This window comes from Herpailurus yagouaroundi, unplaced genomic scaffold (genome assembly GCF_014898765.1).
Source record: "Herpailurus yagouaroundi ecotype Mexico unplaced genomic scaffold, PumYag 221, whole genome shotgun sequence".
NCBI classification, from domain to species: domain Eukaryota; kingdom Metazoa; phylum Chordata; class Mammalia; order Carnivora; family Felidae; genus Herpailurus; species Herpailurus yagouaroundi.
Genome location: NW_024412452.1, coordinates 10,925,825 through 10,946,779, shown reverse-complemented (window position 1 = coordinate 10,946,779; position 20,955 = coordinate 10,925,825). Strand labels below are relative to the sequence as shown.

The window sequence follows — 20,955 nt, the reverse complement described above, 5'->3', positions numbered from 1 at the left end:
AAGTCAAACACTCATGCTGGGGCCAAGCTGGGGCTGGCACCTGGGTTGACGTGACCCCAGCCGTGGACCTCACCTCTACAACATGGTCCCCCTGCCATGGGAGGCCATCGGCTTCTCCCAGCAGGGGTGGAAGATGCTTAGAGGTCCAGGAAAAGAGTTCAGGCCTCACTTCCCCAGGGATTCTGGGGGCTTCCTAGAAGAAGAGGGGCCAGAACTATTAGGAGGTGGCTGAGGCCTGGCCCCGAGGGACTGTGGGGAAGTTAGGAAGGGGCAGAATTCCTGGGGCTAGTGCCACACACACTGTGGATATTGGTACCTTTGTACTTGGCTCACATCTTTCCTCCCTATGAAGACTCTCTGGGCTCCCAGGCAGTCCAGAATGACCCTCCCACCAGCACTCCCCTCTGTGTCCCCCCGACAGCAACAGTATGAGATCTGCCAACATCCCTATCTACTCAAGTGCCTTGCGGTGGGGTCTTAGTGAGTGCTCAGCAACTTTTCTGTAAAGGGGGGTTCCTTCTGTAAAGTTCAACCCATGCCCTCTGTCCAACTTCCTGCCCTCACATGCTCTTCCATCCTTTCCTTTCCCCTTCCCTCTGGGCCTCCCAGACGGCCTGACCCCTCCTGGAGCCTGGGGTCTGCACCTTCCTCGGGGGGGGGCTTCCCACAAAATCCTCAGGCAGCCCTGGCCTGTCCCCACCGTGTTTCTGTACCCCTATTGCTCCCACCCACAACCCACAAAGCCAAGCCCTGATGCTTTAAATCCATCATTTATTGCCCACAGCTCATTAGTATTACATAAATCACAGAGATTGAGAAATTTTCTGAGAAGGTTAAAAAGACACTGCAAAGTCCCCTTGGTGTGGCCAAGGCATACGTGGTCCTGCCTCACTCACACCTGGCCCAGGGCTGGAAGAGCACTTGCCCCTGTCCTCTGGCCCTTCTGCTCTCAGGACCCCACTCTTCTCCCAGGCCAGGGGCTCAGGACAGAAAACAAGCCAGCTCACAATCAGGAAGTAGAAAGGGGGCTATCAGCCACCTTGACCCAGCAGCCGTCTAGACATCTTGGGCTTTTGGCCCCTGCACCATCAGATTATTCTCCAGAATGGGAGAAGGAACATCCCCGAGCCTCAGAGAATGTTTGAAGTGACTAGAAGAAGGTGGGGGTGGGGGGTGGGGCAGTACACCAGGGCTAGAGAACCAGTTGTAGGTATGGCCTGGATTCTGGCGCAGCCGAACCAGCCACACCCTAGCTGTGGGACCTAGCTCAGCCTCCTCCCCAGTCATGAGCCAGTCTGCCCACGAGGCCTCCCTTCCTCTGGCCTCAGCAGAGTGGGTGATGGATATTGGCCAAAAGGTTTCCCTTATGGTGTTTTCTACAGCCGAGCCAGGGCTTATCTTATCAGCACGGCCACCGACCCTCTGTCACCATCACCCTGAGCTGTATTATACAGATCTCTTGCCAACCCCTTTCCCAAGGAGGAGTCCCGTTAGCTCACCTGAAGTTGCATTTGGGAGCATGACCAGAAATCATCCAGGAGACAAAGTAAGTAGGTTATGAGATGACAAGGCCACAGGGCTGGGGCTGGGGTGGGGCTGGGCCAGGGCAGCCAGTCCAGAGAGGGAGCCGGAGAGACCCCATCTCTACCACATCTCCAGAAAGGGTGGGAGTGGGGCTGGGGTGGGCAGTTTTGGTCTCAAGGTAAAGTGCACACAAACAGGGTCCAATGAGAGGTGGGGTAGGGTGAGTTTGAAGAGAGCTTTTCAAAAGGGGACCCAGAAACACCCAGCCTGTCATTGGCACCGTCACATTATGGCAGGATTGGCTCAAAAATACTTGCCCCTTTTTCTCTGCTGTTCTGTTCTCCCTACCTGCTCTGTGTTCACCCCTTCCTGACTGGTAGGGGGGGTGCTGCTCCTCAGGAGAGTGGGGGGCCCTCAGGGCAGCATTCTGCAGAAATAGCAGGGCCAGGCTGGGAGGTCCTCACAGACAGCACGGGGTTCTGAGGGGGTACATGGTGCCAGTGCCTGTGGAAGACCCACCTTCCCACAACCACCCCTGCACAGAGGATGGTGAGAGCCGCCCATGGCCACAGCCTTGCTGCCCTGCACTAGTCTTTTCCTGCACATGCCTGTGTTCACCTCCAGCCAGGTCTCTCCCCAGGTGGAGTCACCAGGGAGGTGAGGAGGCCATGCGGCTGCATGTTGAGGGCTCCATTCCAGCTGGGGGCAGGTGAAGGGTACAATGGGGCCCATGCTTCCTCTTTGTTTGCCCTGTTCACCCTCACCTCGGGTCCTGCTGTCTTCTGCAGAGCCCCTGCAGGCCTCTCCTTTTCCTGGCTTGCCAATGGGAAGAGACAGGAGCCAGCAGCAAGTGGCCTCGGAGGCCGGTGCAGGGTGAGAGGTGGCACGTGGGTGTGGAGCCACACTTAGGCCCAGCCACCCACACTATCTCCTCCTTCAGAACTGAAAAGGGGCAAAGATCAAGTGTTCCCAGGATGTGGGTTCACATACAGAAAGTCAAGGTCTAGCTCCTGAGGCCATTCCCAAAGGGGCCTGCCCCTTTCCCAGTTCAGTGTCCACACTGGGGATGTGCCTGGGATGACCAGCATCTGAGCAGGACAGGCAAAGACGAGGTTAGCTGGAAGAGTCGGTGGGAACGCCCTGATCCAGTCCTCTGGTTCCGGATGGGGAGTAGAGGCTCAGAGAGGGGAGCAGACTTGTCCAAGGTCACACAGCCCATTGGTGCCACAGCCAGGGCCTGCAGTTCCTGTCTTGATGCTGACTCTCAGATTGGTACCTAGAAACCTGCCTCTGCACTCAGGCATAAGACCCTCCCACTCGGGAAGCAGTGGGATGGGGCAGGAAGCCTTGGGGCCTGAGAGCCCCCCAGATGGAGGTCGGTCCAGCTCCAGCTCCAGCCCCATCCTCAGCCCCACAGCCCAGCTTCCAGCCTGGTGACTAGAAGGAGGGTCACCCTGCAGAGGTCAAAGTGCAGGCCCACAATTCCAGCCAAACATCATTCCTTCTTGGGGCTTCTTGCCTGAAGCTGGGGCCTCGAATGGATCGGGATTCCATGAAGGGTGACCCCAGCCCCAGGCACTGGGCTTCGTGCAGAGGGATTGGTTCTGCAGGTTGTAGCATGGATGAAGGCCAGCCACACTCAGAGTCAACTGCCCACAGAATCTTCCAGAGGCTTCCAGTGCTTCTGACTCCCTGGGCCACCTCCTGAGGACCTCAGTCATAGCTGCTTCCTCCTGTGAGGTGTAGACTGCCTCCCCTACCCCCAGCCCAGCCCAGCCCAGCTCAGGGAGCCATTGGGCCCGGCCACCATAATGTCTTGAATCTACCAGCCCTTCGGCCAACCCAACCAGCCCCCTGGCCTATTCCTACTGCCACCACTGGTCCGCTGCCACCACCTGGGCCACTGCAGCCAAGGCTCAGACTTGATTCAGATAAAAAACAAAAGAAAAAAAAAAACCCAAAGTATAAAAGGATCCTAAGTCTATCCCGTGGGCACTCTACAATTTTTCAGCTTCACAGATAATTGTGCTGAGTAGAGTTTTGACAACCCCACGTAAGGCCCAGAAATGCACTTGATTATTTCTTATAGGAAATGTGTCAGAATTCCTCACCCTTATGTTAACATGTGAATAGATTAGTCTCCCTACCACTGTGGGTCCAGTGCTCCCCCAGGTGGCCCAGGACCGGTGGGATCAGCTTGCCCCTCCCTGCAGGTGCAGCCGGGAGACTCCTTCCCGCCCCCGGCTCCCCGGCCTGGATAGCACTCCATCCCCAGGCCGGCCGGCCACCACTCACAGCCCCTTGTTGTATACCACCGTCCGACTACTCGTGGCCCGGGCAATTTCAGGCTCTAACTGGGACGTCTCGATCTGAGGAGAGAGTGAGAACAGAGAAGAAAGGTGAGGGGGGACGGGTGAATGTGGAGGCTGGGAGTAGCATTAAGACTACCCTGGTGCCCAAAGTTCTCCCCCCCTGCTGCCTACTGACACATCCTCCTTTACCGCCCTCCTGCCACAGTATCCCTTCCTGGCTCGGTCTTGTGTCTTCCTCTGACGGTGTGTCCGTGCAGGTGAACGTCCCACCCTCTGACCTCCTCATCTCCCAGGGCCCAGTCTGCTTCGTGGCACACACCCACTCCCACACCCACTCCCACACCCACCCCGGACCTGGTCCCCACCCAGGGCTGCTCCACCCACACTCCTGAAATCCAAACTCAACCTTCTTGGACTCCACAGTCCTTATCCTTCCAGCACCCCACTCACTATCCCTATCTGTTTTTAGACATCGAAGACCTCAAGCCCCAGACTCCCTACAGCTCAGTCTTCACACCTACCCACTCCAACCCGGACACCAGGGGCTGTCGCTCCAGCCACTCTCTAGCCCAAAGGTCCTTCCAGCTCTGACTGGCAGAGGCCCAGGTTTACAGGAACTCAACCATGCTCTTGAACCTGACTTTGCTGGGCCCCCACAGTGACCAGCAACCCGCCTCCTCCCAGCCACTTTGCCCAGTCAGCTCCTTCCCTCATTCTCCACAGGGGCCACCTTAAACCTTCTCCGCCCTCCTTAGTCACTCTGCCCTCAGCCCCCCACTCTTCCTGAGCAGAAGAGCCTTCTTCCTACTTCAGAGAAAAAGCAGAAGACAACAGAAGAAGCCCCTCGGCATCCCCCCATCAAACCCATGAACTACCTGTCCACGCTGCTCCGCACCTGCCCTCCTGCCACCCCTCCCCTCAGAAGGCAGAACCTCCTGGGGTCCATCTCCCCCATGCCTACTCCGGGAGCCCACTCCCAGACTCTCCTGCTGTCTCCCACCTTCACAGTCCACTGACTCTCGGCCATCAGCGTTTCAACACTGACAAGAACTTCTCATCTGATAAACTGTCCCGTTAACCCCACGTCACGCTCCAGCTACTGCCTGGTCTCTCTCCTCCCCCACAACCAAATTTCTTTAAGGCACTGTCTCAGGTGGCCTTCTCCACCTCTTCACCTCCCACTGACTTTTCAACCCACAGCAAATCTGGTTTCTGTTCCCACCACAATCCACAAAAATCCTTCTCTCCCAAGTCACTGCCACCCTGCACTTTGTGACATCCACTGGACACTTCTCAGGGTCACCGGGGGCTTCGTCTGGCTGGGCCCTCTTCCCTGCACAAGCCCTGGGGTGATTCCACCCTCCCGGGGACTCCCCAGATCTGCGGGTTCTCCAGCCATGTTTCTGCCCTGAGTCCTGGGCACGCAGGGGCTGTCTACTGGACCTTTTCATGGATGTCTCACAGGCACTTGAACTCAACCCTAAAATCGCAATCGGGATTGAAGTCACCATCTGCCCCTGTCCCAACCCGGCTCCCCACACCGTCATCCAGTGATGCTCTGGCACCACCTCACCTCCTCTTTCCTTCCTTCCCCTCAAGTCTCCGTCTACCCCCACCTCAGACAGTGCGAGCCTTCCCAACCACAAGTTTGGGCACCCCTCTCGTCCTCATAAAATGGCTCAATAACCCCACTGTCCTCAGGGAACAGTCTCGACTCCCGCGCTATTCAGCCCCTGCCTAGCCTCGCCCTGCGCCTGGGGCTGGAGGCACCGCACACGCCTACTTATTGCCATGCCTCAGATACCGGGCTTTCCCCACCCTGGTTCTTTGCCTGAACTGCCCCTCTGTCACCGCCTCTCTCCACCCCCCTTGCCGGGCTCCTCCTTGGGCTTATCTTCCACATCTCAGTTTTAGACATCTTCCCTCCTCCAGCCTGGGTGTGGCCACTTCCTGGGACCCCCCACAGCTTCTGGCACTTTTTGCATCTCAGTTGTATCACTTGTTTCTGAGGTTGACCGTCCACTCGTCTTCCCCCTCTCCACTTTAGACTGCAGGCTCCACAAGGCAGCAAACGTGATGTGCGATCGTGTTCATCCCTGCACCCTCAAGGCCCACTGCCAGTGCACAGGAGGTATTCAGTAAGTGTTGAATAAATGAATGGAAAGAAGGGAGGCAGAAGGCACTGGGAAATAAGGTCCCCCTGGAGGCTCTACAGCAGCCCAGATGTTGGTCTGCAGCTCCAGGGACTTAGCCAGTAAGGATGCCTGAGGGAACCTGAAAGGGAGGTGCTACTTCAGTGAGGGGGGCCTCGGCGTGATCTCCACCCTAGGCAGAGTCAAGGAAGTGCCGGGCCTTTGTGGCTTAGTTCAGCCGAACCTGGTCCCAGGTACCTGCTGTATGTCAAGATAGGGCAACCCTGAGAAGTATGCAGAAGGCGCCATAGACCAGCCCTGCCTTCAAAGAACTCGGTCATGGCCAGACCGGGCATGTCAGAGGCCAAGAAGGAGGGAGTTTAGTGTGGACTAGAGCCAGTGGGCATAGTGGAGTTTCTGGGGAAGGGGAACCCTTCCCCTGTGGTCCACGGTACCCCCATACCCAGGCTCTGGCCACTGAAGAGGGCCAAAGAGACAAGAGCTAGGCTCAGGGCCCAGGCCTTTTCCCCACCCCCTCTCCTCAAGCCACCTCTTCCCTCCCCACCCCTGCCGGCCTCCGTGTCCCCTCCACCTCACCAGCTCCCCTCGTCCCCATGCTGCCACTGACACAATGCACAGCGCCCACGCTTAAAAATCTAAATGCTTTTGAAAATGTTTAACCTAGTTAGACAAATTAGCAAAAATTTGTGCAAAACAATTTAGGTATTTAAAATATTCAATGTTTTTAAAAAACTGGAAAACTGTTCTTAGCTTTCAGCTGCAAAAACCAACAAAATATAACATCCCAGCAATCTTACCATGAGGTGTAACATAACCCTTCGGGAAAGCTGTTAAACAGCTACTGAGGCATCCTGGGAAATAGCACTTCATTTATTCAAATGCACATATGTCAGGCTTTTGCACCATATGTCATTCCAAGCTATTTACAGTAATAATTAAATCTTAATCAACGTTTAACCTCTGTAAAATGTTTGAAGAATCCTAATCACCCTTCAGACTGCACTAATGAAGGAGAAATATATAAACATAAAAGGAAAATGATGCACAGATATCACACTGGAAAGAACAGTAATTGCAAAATTGTATTTCTTTTAAATATAATCAGTAAATGATGTAAAGTAAGCCAAGGAGTATTTTAAGTTAAGACATCTTGGATGTCAGAGGTGTGAGCAGCTAATTTTGTTCTGCTACCCATAACAGATGTAGCATATTTTATTTTAGTGCCATTATTAGCAACTTCCCATGCCGGCTTTCACTGAAGCACCGAGGCCCGCATTAAAATCGGAGAGGCTGCTCACCACCGCGGTGGAGGACCACGGCCGGGGCCACGGCCCACTCGACCCGCTCCCTGGAGGGTGCCGGCCTGGGTGCAGACCAAGGCCTCATCCTCCCCGCGGGGGCTGTCCCTGACTCAGGTCCCCCAGGCTCCTCGCTGTGCCGAGGGCAGCAGGTAGAAGGGATGCAGGGGGGAGATGCGGGCAGTGGAAAGGCTCTGGGGAGGGGTAGCTGGTTGAGGTACTCAGGAGCAGAGGCTCGGGGACAGAGTGGCCTTCGGGGCTTTTTCTCTCATTTCACAATAACCAGCCCTCATGTCAGACGTTTATGGCTGTCAACTCCATACACCAGGGCTGGGCACACAGAGATGGACAGGTGAGATGGACAGTCTATCTCATCCATGCCCTTGAGTAGCTCACAGTCTAGGGGAGGAGTCATCTATGAAAGCACATGGATCCCAGAGAGACAAGGTGCCATGGTAACTGGGGAGGGGGTGGGGGTTACCACGTATTGATGAAAGGAATAAGGAAGAAAGACTTCTCAGAGGAGGTAGGCTGGGAATAAAATGGAGGATTTTGATAAGAGAGGGCAGGAAAGCATTGGCGGGCCAGCACGGCCCGTTTGGTGTGGGCAACGTTGGGCATGTAGGGAATGCGGCAGGACGTGGAGGTGGGGCTGGGACGGGCAGGCCCTTATGGGCCACACGAACGTGTCAGTGTGGGCCATGGGGAGCCACGGGAGGATTCTGAGTGGGGGTGGGCCATGATCCAGACTCCATTTTAGAAATGTTTCTCTGGTGGCGGTGGATGTGGAGGATGGATCGGAGGGTAAGTGAGGGGGCAGCTGTGGGAATAAGAGAGAGGTGCCAGGTCCTGCCCTATGATGCTGCCGGCGGGGCTGTGAGGAGGGTGGCACTGAATCCTTTCTGAAGAGAAACCCATAGGAGTTGATGACCAATCCCATGTGGGGGTGAGAGGGAGGTGTCGAGGATGACTGTGCGTTGGATGACTCCTAATTCTAGCTCGGGAGCTGGGGTGGCTGGTGACGCCGTTCTCAGAGGCAGGGAATGCGGGAGGGGGACGGGTCAGGGTGGGAGGGTGACAGGCTCAGGCTTGGTCATGTTGAGTTCCCTAGGCAGAGAGGCCAGGGAGGCAGACAGTGCACGGGTTCGGGGGCTCTGGGCAGGGGTCTGGGTGGGAGAGCAAACCCGGGATGTGCAAGCACAGCCGGAGGCCCCAGGGTGGGGGAACTTGCCCAGGAGAACAGATGGAAGGGGAGGGCGCCGGGCCTGGAGAACAGGCAAATTTGAGGGGCGGCTGAAGGGAACAAGCCCATGATGGTGGCCTTGAGGGACCAGCCCAAGAAGCAGAAGCAGTGACGGGGTGCCAAGGCACCAGGCAGCATGGATACCAGGCACAGCTTTCTGAGTGGTCCCAATGAGGGCTGAAAGGCTTCAGTCTTCACAACGGGATTTGGTGACCTCTGGAGTCCAGATTTCCTACCCCCAACTCAGCGCTGACCCCAGGCACAGACTCTCACTTCCATCCTGGGCCACTTCAACTGGCTGTCCATTAAGACTCCTCTAGCCTTGGCTGGGGCTGGGGCAATGGCAGATCTCAGAGGCGTCGGGACCATTGGGGATCTTTACCGCTGGCCTCAGCGGGAGGCCCCCACAGGGAAGACCCCTGTGCCGTTTGAAGATCACCTCTCTGAGGTGTGGGGGTCCTGGGTCTCGTCCACAGCTATCACATCCAGGGCTCTGCTGGTAAATGGATGTGATTCAGATACAGAGTGCCCTGCTGCTGCCCCAACCAGAGACAGAGACAAAGGGCTGTGCTGTTGTTTTGGGGGCACCCCTGCTGCTCAGGGGGGGGGGGGGGGCTGATGGATAAGAAGCAGAAGCTGGCTTTATGTGCCACGTGGGCAGCAGATCAAATGGTGTGTTGGCCACAGAGGTTCATAGGTGGGTTGTGGAGTGAGGGAGTTGCCAAGGCCTGGTAAGGGGAATGGGTGCAGCAAGAGGGGTCACCAGTACCAACCCAGTAAAGGCTTGATGGCCCAGGGTAGTGGGCCGAGGGCAGGGCTTGGTTCTGACCTCAACAAGCTCTGAGGGGATTCATACAAGGAGAATGGGATGAGGAGAAAGGGGGCTGGGCAAGAAGTGGCCATAGGGAGGAGGGGTGACCTAGTTCCAGGCTGGCCTCAGGGGGCAGGCAAGAGCCCCTGGCTCCCTCTCTTCATCTGGTAGACACCTCTCCAGGTACCTGACAGCCAGTTAGCAGGGGATGGGGAGCCAGAGCCCTGGAGGGTGGGGGCTGCAGGGACCAGTGAGAGAGCTGAAGTTTTATCAGCTGTCTGATAGTCCCCCACAAGCCCCAGAACTGGCGGTGCCAGGAGGCCGTGGGCCTGCTGGACACACACCCGCCCTGCCCAAGAGAGTGCTGCCCAGCCACTGTTCCCTGACCCTGAGGTACAACCTGCACCCTGGCTCCCAGAGAGCCTCATCCAGATGCCCCACCCAGCCAGACCCTGCTGCCCCTCACAGCAGATAGTCCCTAACTTTTAGTTGCATTGAAAGTCGGAGGCAGGAAACATGAATCATCATGTCCAGAAACCCCCAGCCCCCCTGAGCACCCCAAGGCCCAGCTGGCCCCACAGTCCCCTAGAGCAGCCTGACTGGGTCTTCCTTGGTGGTGCAGGAAGGGTTAACCCTGAGCTATCTGCCTCTGTCTCCCGGCTCATTATGGGTGGGGGGCCCGAGTCAGGAATGCATTTGGGGCCACCGCTGCCTCTGCAGCCTGGGAGCACACACACCTGCAGCCAGGCCGGCGGATAGTTTACATATTTGAACCTGGAGCTAAGGTGCCCAGACACAAACAGGAAACTGGATCCCTGGCCTGTGCCCCATTCTCAGGGGCTTTTACCTACTACAAAGAACTTCCTCCTCCTTGCCTTTCTTCTGGTGGCTTTTCTGCCTCCTTTTCAAAGGCATGGGGCTGGGGGGGCGGGGTGTTCAGTGTGACCCTGTGACATGGCTCAAAGCTGCCTCCTGCTCCTGGCCAGGGTTCTGGGCTTCTGAGCATCTGCAGGTGGTGCTGACATTGACATGGGGTCCAGTGCCCAGGCCGGCACCTGACTGACCCTGTGTGTCTGACGCCTCTTTCCGGTCTAGCACGTAAGGGGCAGCACACCCCACGCTCTCTCTTCAGGGCTGAGCAGGCCTCAGGTCCTGCTTAGGCACACAAGTCCAGGCCCCATCTCTTGTGAAGCTGTCCCGAGTGTCCTAGAGGGCAGAGGTGTTAGGACAGCACTGGAGAGCAGCTGAGGCTTGAGCCTAGACCCTGTGGGTCAGGCCTATGGTTGCTGGCTTTTGGCTCCCGCTGCTTTCCCAGTGAATGTCAGATTCCTTGGCTGGATGCTAAAGGCCTTCTGGGACCTTCTCCAGGTTTCTCACCTACTGGCTGCTCTCCATTTCTAGTACACTGTATGTTTAGCCTTTGAGGCCCAAGTCTAGCTATATCTTAATCCTCTAAGGCTGCCTCCTCCAGGAAACCTCCCCTGATCTTCTCAAACCAAATCCATTGCCCCTTGCATTTATTTCCATCTCCATCACATCCCTAGTTGCAGGCGATTTGTTCGCTAATCATCTATGAACACAGCAGTCCCCCACCTCACCCCAGTTCAAGCCGGTAGGTCCTTGGCAGAAGTTGAATCAAACTGAACTGAAGGTCCCCAAGTGTAGGGATCCCGTCTATATTCTTCCATCTCCCCTGTGCAATGTGCACCCAGTGGAGGCTCAGACCCCCTCCCCATTTGGGGGCTTTGTACTGTTCCTGGGTGCCCCCTGGTGGATCAATCTCAGAATCCTTCTCTGTCCTCCATCTTCTCAGCTTCAAGGCCTCAGTTTCCCCATATGTGTGGTGGGAAGATTTTCTACTTCCTGGGACTGACATGAGGATAATATCAAGAAACAGGTGAGACAGTTCTTTGGAAACTTGGAAAATCCATGTGATGCTGCATAAGGAAGGAAGGACTCCATGGCTATCCTAGAGCCTAGGCCCAGTCTTGTTCACGGGTGTCTCCTCATGGCTCACAAGGCTGAGCCCTTGCTTGTGCACAGGCCAGGCATGTTCTATGCTTCGCACATATTGATGCTTTTAATCCTCTCAGCGGAAGCTTTGCACAACCAAGCCTCCTCCCTCCCTGTCCTGAATTCAGCTAGGCTTTCTAGAAGGTCCTAGAAAGAACCAGGAGGGACAGGCTGAGAGGTGGCCCTGCTGGAGGATGTCACTGGGGCATGTGTGTACATGTTCATGTGTGTGCTTGTGTGTGGGCCTGTGTGCACATGCAGGTTTGGGCTGGGGGTGTGGGGAACAGGCAACGTGACAGGTGGCGTTGGCGTTCCTGGGCTCTGAGTGGCTTTGCCATTCCCATCCGTCCCTCCTGGGGGGTCCTGTGGGCAAACTCCAAGAAAGCAGCGGGCGGGGAGGCGGCAGATTTCTGACGGCAAAAATAGCCCGCTTTGGAGTTCAGTAGAGACTGATTAAACCAGTAAATGAGAAAAACCCCAAACAAACAACTCCAAGGAAAGTGGGAGATGGATTTGAGATTAGAGGGAAGAGGCCCCTGCTCTGGGAGAAGGTGAATGTCTGTGGACTCAGGAGGGACACAATGCCCTCTAGACGTTGCCTCGGGCCTCATAACAGCACTGCAAAAGCAAGAGAAGCAGGAACCGGGGTAAGCCCAGATGAGCCACACTCTGTATTAGGTGTTGATAAAGAGCTCTATTTCTCAGCCCTAGGAACATCCTTATGTGTTGAAAGAGGGAGAAAGGACTATTGTCTCGAGGTAGTAGATGGGACACAGGAAACACATGTCACCGAAGTCTACCTATGTGAGGTGAGACAGATCCTAGTGTGGCTCATCAGAGAGGACTTCCTGGAGGAGCGGTCATTTCTAGAACAGCCTGAATGTAGACCTGAGCTCATTCCCAATTCTTCCCCATTCTTGGTTGGGCATTCAAATGCTTTCCCAAGAAAAAGAGAAAGAGAGGGGAAAGAGAGGCAAGCTGGGGTAGATATTTGCTTCTGGTAAGTCACAGCTTCCAGCCAAGCTGGTTCGTGAAAACTACCATTTTCCTCAGAGCTGCTGACGGGGAGAGAGGTGGTAGAGGTTTTGCTGCCAGTGGGGTCACCCATATTCTCTTCCCAGACAGGGAGGGGGTAGGGAATGAGAAGGGGGTGGCTGAACTTGACACTCAGGTACCTCATCTACAGCATGGATGTGGCCTCTAAGAGCCACCCTCTGGGGCCAGGGTGACTTGTGGTTTGTGAGTGGTATGAGGATGTGACGAGGGCCTTAGCCTTCTTCAGAACATGCCTTCTTCTAGTGCCCTGGACCCTCTAAGGCTGAGGAGAGGAGAGGGTAGGCTGAGTGGGGGTGGGGTTGGCAGGGCTGACATGGGAGGCTCTGAGCAGGAAGCCTTGAGGGCCTCTGATGATGTCTTTTCTTCCAGTCAAGGTGTTTGGCAGAAGCTGGAGGGGCAGGGGAAGGTGGGAAGTCCTCTGCTGAGCTGTCAGGCAAGGCCAACGAGCAAAGGCCAACCAACCAGCAACTGCAGGGCATGCCAACAGAGCAAACAGGTGCTCGATACTGGTGAACCTGACTCCTTGCCTCCCACCTGGCATGTGGTGCAGGGAAAAGAGATGCACACACATTTAGAGAGCCCCCTAGCCCTATGGAAGAGCCCAGGGTTCTCTCCTTCACCCGCAGCCAGCCAGAGGCGCATAGCCCATCTTTTCTGTGCCCCCACTCCAGTCCCTATTGCTGCTGGGAGGCCAGAAGAGTCAAGTGAGGGTCCAGGGGCCACAAGGCAAGTTCCCAGGAAGGCCAGGCTCTGCCCATTAGCCATTTGGCAGCATTCTTGAGCCACGCCAGGCCCTCGGAGGTGGCTCTCAGAGGGCACACTCGTGCTGCAGACAAGACACCTGAGGGTTAGATGGGGTCAGCATCTGACTCAAGATTGCATGGCCTGCTGTCAGCTCTTCAAACTCCAGAACAAGGGCCTGGTCTAATGGTTTCGCTTCCAGAATCCTAATGGGCAGAGCCATGAAGAAACATAGTTCCACCACCCTATGGCTGGGGAAACTGAGGTCTTTGAGGTTAAGACCAAGGTCATATGGATAGTTGAGGCTGAGGGATGCCAGCCTCTGCCTCTGGAGGGATGTGGATGGGCCTGGGGGATGTGGGGTGACCGCCAGCCCCAATCCCACCTATGGACAGGGCAGAGCTCTTAGTGGCCTCTATTCCCCAATGCCTCACGCATCCACAGAAAAGCCCCACCTTTTCCTGTGGACACATTTCAACCTCACCAAATCAGCTAATTATTGACAGTTGGTGAAGAGGAGATTTCACTTTTTCCTCCTGTTAAACTGCTCCTAATTAGTTCCCTGTTACCACGGCTGGCTCGCCCGCCCGCCGCCCGCCCGTTCACGCAGTAATCCCGCTGCACAGTGCCTCATTAACCTTTTGCTCCTCTCCTGCCGCCTGCCAACAAGATGAAGACAAAAACAGATTGTCAAACAATGGCTCCGGCTCGTATGTGCAGCCCTGTTCCCCAGCCCCCGAGCTCCCAAGGGAATAGTGGGGAAAAGCGAGGGGAATGGGGTTGGGGGGGGGGGGTGGCGGAAGCCGGAGAGGAATTGAGGAAGGGAGAAAGAGGCACAAAGACAGAGAGACAGAAACAGGCAGGGACACGGGGAGAGGACTTGGCCAAGGTACTGCTTCTTGCTCCAAGGAGACATGAGGTTCATTAAATGGGATTGGAAACTCTCCCAGGTGGGGAATGCTGGCTGTCAGAGTTGGAGGGACATTCACCATCCCCTGGTCCAGCCTCTTGTGGCAGCAATGGCTGCGGGCATGAAGACTGGACCCTGGACATCTCCCTCTAGGGACCCGGGCCGCAGGCACAGAGTGTGTGTGTGTGTGTGTGTGTGTGTGTGTGTGTGTGTGTGTGTTTATGCACGTGTGTGTCTGGGGGAGGACAGAGATGACCACATTTGCTGGAACCCAGAGCCCCAATCTACAGAGAGGACTGTAGGGTGGCCAGACAGGCCATCACAAATCAGGCCCCACATGCCATGGTGGCCTCCACAATCCATGTGACCTTGAGTTGCCTCTGGGAAAGCCCCAGCACAGTCCTCTGCTTTATTTTCATGTTACTACACCACCACCTGACATTTGTTGTTCACTGGGTTTCTGCCCATCCCACCAGAATGGAGGCTGTCTAATACCAGGGGGCTATGACATGATTCTCATAATTACAAGAGGAAGGGAAAAGCAACCCAGCATCTATGGGGTGGGAAACAGAATCTAGGTGTGGATGGGTCCATGCCTGGGCACAGCCTGACTGAGACAGTCTTGTCCAGTGCCTCACAGCCCTAATCTACAGGTCACAGGGTCACTCACTCCCTGCACAGTGACCGGCCTGGGGTCTGGAAGGAAGGCCAGACTTTACCCCCCTGTTCTCACACTCAATTTCCTAAGGAGGTTCCCTGCCCTACCTGCTGGCCTACTAACAACCCTCCCCCTGCCCCCAGTTCTGGGGTAGAGATTAAAGGCACAAGAGGTGGCACCTGAGTGGCTCAGTTGGTTAAGCCTTAAGCATCCAACTCTGGATTTCAGCTCAGGTCATGATCTCATGGTCCTGAGATCCAGCCCCGTGTAGGGCTCTGCACTGGGTGTGGGGCCTACTTAAGATTCTCTCCCTCTTCTCTCTCTGCCTGTCCCCTGCTCTTGAGCACAGGCTTTCTCAGGCTCGCTCTCTCTCTCTCTCTCTCTCTCTCTCTCTCTCTCTCTCTCAAGAAAAAAAAAAAAAGTTTAAAGGCACAAACACCTACTCCAGAGGGTCCCTGTGAACATGGACAGGGACTCCCCATGAAGGGTAGGAGGGTTGGCTGAGGGTGCTGGAATGTTCATAATAATACATTATCAGGGAGCCATCTGGGACTCAGACTTGGGCCTTCTCATTTTATAGAGATATAAATGTGGGCTGAGGAGGGACATAAAATCCTTCCGTGAGTATGGAGTCACCATTACCACCTTTGGACCTTGGGCAAGGCATGCCTCAGTCTCCTCCTTTGTAAACACAGAATAATATTGACTCCTATTTCATAGGACTGTCATGTCCTAGTCTCCCATCTCCCCTCCCCCACCAAGCAGGCCGCTCTAGTTACTGGACCCAGGGCCGTGCCTTTCTGCCCTGGGCTACGTGCATCCCCTCCTGTACATTCCTTCCCCCTACTGGCCCTCTCCAGGCTCCCACCCCCATCAATAGAACACCCAGGGAGTGCCACTTTCTTTACTGTTCTTGAATGGTTTCCCATTCATGAGCTTGCTTCTCTGAACACAGAGAAACTTGACTATCATTCACTTCCTAGATTGCTTTGCCTACACACCCAGCTGACAGGTCCCCTTGCTGTAGCTCACTCTGCAGAGAGCCCCTCCTCCTTGAAATGACCTTGTCCTCAGGGTCCATGGTGGTGCTCCATCAGGGTCCTCCCTCTGCTCCTGGCTGCCCCTGCCTTTTCCTGATGCCTTTCCTTCCTCCCACAATGACCTCACCCCTTCCTTGGCTTCAGTTCCCCCCAGGCACCAAAGGTTCCATCTCCAGCAAAAATCTCTTCCCAGAGTCAGAGATGTGCACATCTAACGCTAATGCTCTAGGTAACATCCCTTAAGAGTCAATAATACCTCAGACTTGAAGGGCATTGGGAGGACTTGATACAACAAGGGATGCACAGTTACCAACATGCTGACAGGCCTAGTAGATGCTTAGCAAATGGTGGCTATTATTATTGTTTGCAATTTTAATTTTAAGATTAGCACCATTTTAATAGGCAGAAATACTAATTTGAAATGAGCAGCAAAACTCTCTCCCAGGGATTGAAGGGAGGATTGAAGTTCTTTCCTCAACCTCTGGGGTTAGTGGGTTGGAAACTCCACACCAATCACTGCAGGCCAACGATTCTAGAAACAAGTTCCTAAACTCTATTTCCAAGTCCCCTAATTAATTAATTGGTGTTCCAGCTATTACTCCTGTTGACAACCTTGGTGACTCTTGGCAAGGATGGGTCAGCCCAAGCAAGTCCAGACTTATTATGGCAAATCCCACTGGCTTCTGGGATGTGAGACATGATCCCCATACGGCAGAAGCAGTACCTCATTAGAATTAATTGGAAGGATGGATGGAGGGAATGAGGTCTTCTCAGCCAGTTGGCTGATGGCCTTGCCGCCACAGGTCGCAGATTGGCCTCAAAGCAGCTCATAAAGCCCCCAGGCATGCCTACATCCTAGTGGACTTGATGCAGGTGAGGAAGGGGCACTGAAAACCACATCCCTACCCTCCTTTCTCAAGAGAACAGACTTCTCATGCCATGATTATATTCTTCCCAGTCTAGAAAAAAAAAAAAGTCTTGGGTTTCAATGAGAGGGACTTTGGTCCATTTCCATGCCTGTTTGAGGCAGACATGAGGGAAGAGAGGAGCCTGAAGCTTGACAGGGAGCCTCTGTGAGGGCAGGCCTGCTCACTGAGACCACCTCCTGCAGCTAGAGCCAGAGACTTGGGTGGGTGGACTGCAGCCATCTCTCCATCATCTGCCCCAGAGGAACACCTGCCAAAGGCCCACTCCTAGGCTCTTCCCCCCAGAGAGTAGGGTGGCCCCCGGTCCCCCCATCTCTCCACTACCTCAGTGCAGTCAAAGTGGCTAAGGGAGGAGAGAAAATCCTACAGAACAAGTAGATGCAGTATGGCCTGGGAATGGGCCTCTGGGGGTTCCTCTCATATCACCGCCTCGCTTCTGTGACTTTGGTCTGGTCCCTGGGCTGCTCTGGGCCCAGGGCTGCTCCCAGCAGAAAATGGGCTGCTCCATTTTCCCAGCAGAGCCAGAAGGATGGTAAACTGAGCAATCCTTCCAACAGGCCAGTCCCCGATTCTGTCCTGTGAGGCTTCTCTGCCCTAGGTCGCTCCCCATACGACAGGTAGAGATAGGAGACCTACCCGAAGCTTCTGAACACAGTGGTGCCTACGAGTGTCTCTGACCCTCACCTGGAACTGCAGACTTAGCCTGACTGTACAGAGAGATGCAGTCACTTTGGCGAGTGCTGGGCACACCCCTTCCAGGACGGGGATGCCAAGACCACCGAGAAGTGCCCTCTCTCCCACCTTCAGAACTTCTGGAGCCCTTGGCTCCATTCAGAATCTCCAAACATCAGGTAACGGCTTTTCAGCTTTCATGGGGGAAGGGGTATCCCCGGCTTCACAGCAAGGCTGGGCCCTGCGGGCATGAGGGTGTTCCTGGCACGTATCACACACCGGGCTTCCCACCCCAGTGTGCCTTGGGCCCTCCAAGACAGGAGCCCCACCCCATTCTGGTTTCCTTCTAAATCTCTGGGGCTCAGTGTGGGGAAGTGACTCTAGTCCTCACCCTCCTGGGACCTCAGGGCTCGGGGCTGGCTCACTACCTCCTACTTAGGACCTTGGGTCTTCAGGGCCCACAGTCCAGGCCCCTCAGTTTTACCTTCCTGGCTTCCCTCCAGGCACCTGCCCCCAACGCCCACCTCTCTCAGGACTGAGCAGGATCAGGCCTGTAATCGCAAACTCGTAAGTGCCAGTCTGTGGCCACAGCCTCCATCTGCCCAAGAGTTCAGTGACTCCAAATACCACATTCATTCTATGACCCCCTTGGGTCTGCCTTTCTGTCAAACCTTGCCTTCCCCGGTCAGCTTACTCGCCCATCTTCACCCACCCAGCTAAGATTCCGGGGCCCGCCATTCCTCCTGATGGTTTACCGACTGCCCGAATCAGCCAGCCAGATGAAACCTGCGGAGTGAACCCTGTGGCCCTCTCAGCCCCGGCTCCTTTAGATAGACAGGCCCTGGCCACGCCCACAGACCTGCATCCTCACAGCAGACCTGGTGCACTGCCCACCCAGATTCTCTAACTTCCTTGGTCAGCTGTTCGAACGTCTCCATAGTCCTCAAACCTCTGGCCTCCCCCTCCTCCACCCTTCGCCATCCTCTCTGCTCCGTCAGGAGGACACAGAAGCTATCAGAACAACTTCCTTAACCTCCTTACCCCCCAACACCATCCCCAACTGCATCTCTCTCCATCCCCACTCCTAAAGTGGGGAGCAGGTTCTCCGCAGCCAAGGCAAATCCCTTGAATCCCCGGTCTGTGCTCTGCCCCGCCCCCACTCCGTGGACTTCGCTCTCCCCATCTTCCCCCTCCCTCGGTCCTCTGCTTCTCTCCTGGTACCTTCCCTTTTGTATTTACACAAGCTCCCATCTCTTTCATTTAAAAAAGGGAAAAATAAGCAAATCAAAGCCTCCCTCGATCCCACATCTCATTCCAGCTGCAGGTCTATTTCTGTTTTCCCTTAGTGCCAAGCCCCTGGACAGAGCCGTCAGCCCTGCCACCCTATTTCCTTACCCCTCAGCTGGGCCCACTCCTGGGGAGAGGGTTTGCCTTCATCGTCTGGGACACCAAGGGACACTTCAACTTCATGGGGCTCAACTTCTCAGGAATGCCTGCCCCTGCGGGCGGCCCACCCCCGCCCTGACCGCACTTAGCTCTGAACTTACCAAACTGGCTGCTGGTCTGTGGATGCCACTCCTCCCCAGGGCCTCTTTTCTCCACACACTCCCCGGCTTCCATCATTGTTTTTATGCTGGTGGCCTTACGTCCGTCCCTCTAGCCCAGGCCTCTCTCCTGGATTCCAGGCCCAGAGCCGACTTCCCACCGGGCACCCCCATTAGCACATTCCACAGGATCCTGGAACCTCACGTGTCCATCCAACTCAACATGCCCTCTTCCCTCAAACCACCTCCCTTCGTGTCTCTATCTTGTTAAATAGTGCTCACGTCTGCCTGGTCGTTCAAAAGCGGCAAGCCGGACGCACACCCCGTCGGCTCCCTTCCCTCCCACCACATGCGGTTCTTCGTAGACCTAACTTCCTCCTAAAGGACCCACTTCTCGATGCCCACTTCCAACAGCCTGGTCCAAGCTGACACCATCTCTTGCTGGATGCCCACTGCCTCCTGATGGCTCCTTCTCCTCCAGAGCTCCAGCCCAGGCTCACAATTGGGAATCTGCAGTCCTGCGTTGCACGGCCCTTCTGATGACACCTACCTTCTCTGCTTTGGCTCCCAAGTCCCCACCTCCACCTGCCCTGGGCCCCCTTGCCTGGGCCCACCCTCTGCTCGTGATGCAGACTTTCCTCGGCCCCTGTAATGCGCTGTGTGCTGCCTCCTCTCAGAACCTTCACCCCAGGTGACCGCAGCCTATATGTCCCCTTTTCCCCCTTGCACCTGGCCAACTCCAGCTCATCCTCAAGGCCCCATGAAATGCCACTTCCCTCTTAGACTGGGTTTGGGGCCCCGCACTGTCTCCTCCCATGTCCGGCTGGACTTTTCCCTCCTAACAGTCCTCCCCCTTCATTTGCTAGTCCCTTTTTTTTTTTTTTTAATTTTTTTTCAACGTTTTTTATTTATTTTTGGGACAGAGATAGACAGAGCATGAACGGGAGAGGGGCAGAGAGAGAGGGAGACACAGAATCGGAAACAGGCTCCAGGCTCCGAACCATCAGCCCAGAGCCTGACGCGGGGCTCGAACTCACGGACCGTGAGATCGTGACCTGGCTGAAGTCGGACGCTTAACCGACTGCGCCACCCAGGCGCCCCGCTAGTCCCTTTTTAATTATCATGCTCACTGCTTGGCCTTCAGCTCGGGAGAGGTCAGGGCCTGAATGTGTCTCCTTTATGGCTCTAACCCCAGTGCCTAGCTCAGGGATAAGGAGTCAGCGCTGAATAAGTATTTGTTAACAAATGGCAAAACTGTACCCACCCGTCCCGCCCTCGAGACCTTCCCCACACTGACCTCTGACATCTGCGGGAAGAGGCTGATGGCCAGTGGCAGGGCCAGGCCGAAGGCTGCCAGGCACACAAGGCTTTGTACAGGGAGGAGCAGCCGGGGGCGCGCCTGCAGGAGAGCCGTCCTGTGGGGGAGAGAGGAGGGAGCTCCATGAGACCGGAAGACAGGGTGAGCTGCTGCTACCCACCATGCGGGGTCCCACTTAGCGTCCCAGGGCTAGGCAGCACGGTCCTGGGCCAGTGCCAACCCATAGCTAAACAGTCGTGGTGGAATTCTATCTTTGGAGCCTTCCCCAACGGCACCCTTTTCCCCAGGCTCTGCTCTGAAGGACATTGCTGGGGGAACTCTCAATCATCCATCATAAATGAGTACTTGTGGGGCACCCATCCCACCATGCGTCCAGCTCTGTGCAAAGAAGGCCACATGTGGGGGAGACAATAGAGGAGGCTGTCAGCCCCTGCCCCTGGGGAGACACACAGCAGAGAAAGATGGTCCTCAAAGGTGGCACATAACGAAGCACTGAACAAACCAGAGTAGGTGCCAGGTCCAGGAAAAGAGACAAACCGCACACACACACATGCACACATACACATACACACATGTGGATACAGGCACATGCACACACACATACACACAGCCGGGAGGGGATTATCCTCTTCCGCGTATGGGAACAGAACACACCCCAGCGACCACCTGGTCCACGTCCATCCAAGAGCCACAGAGAAGGGCAATGACTTGCCCAAGGCCATGGCTAAGTCTGCAG

General features: G+C 55.6%; 1 protein-coding gene across 6 annotated transcripts in view; it reads right to left on the bottom strand.

The window, feature by feature from the left end:
- Positions 1–754: 754 nt before the first annotated feature.
- The window catches only part of SFXN5 (sideroflexin 5), a 117,328-nt gene continuing 97,127 nt past the window's right edge, over positions 755–20,955 (bottom strand). For 3 of the 6 annotated variants that reach the window (XM_040458535.1, XM_040458537.1, XM_040458536.1), the window contains 2 exons: positions 20,199–20,316; positions 3,816–3,893 (listed from right to left, as the gene is read on the bottom strand). In XM_040458535.1, coding sequence (XP_040314469.1) covers positions 3,816–3,893; positions 20,199–20,316 — 196 coding nt within the window. Of the gene's footprint in view, positions 3,894–20,198; positions 20,317–20,955 lie in introns of all 6 variants that reach the window. The other 3 variants (XM_040458533.1, XM_040458538.1, XM_040458539.1) reach the window with 2 other exon arrangements.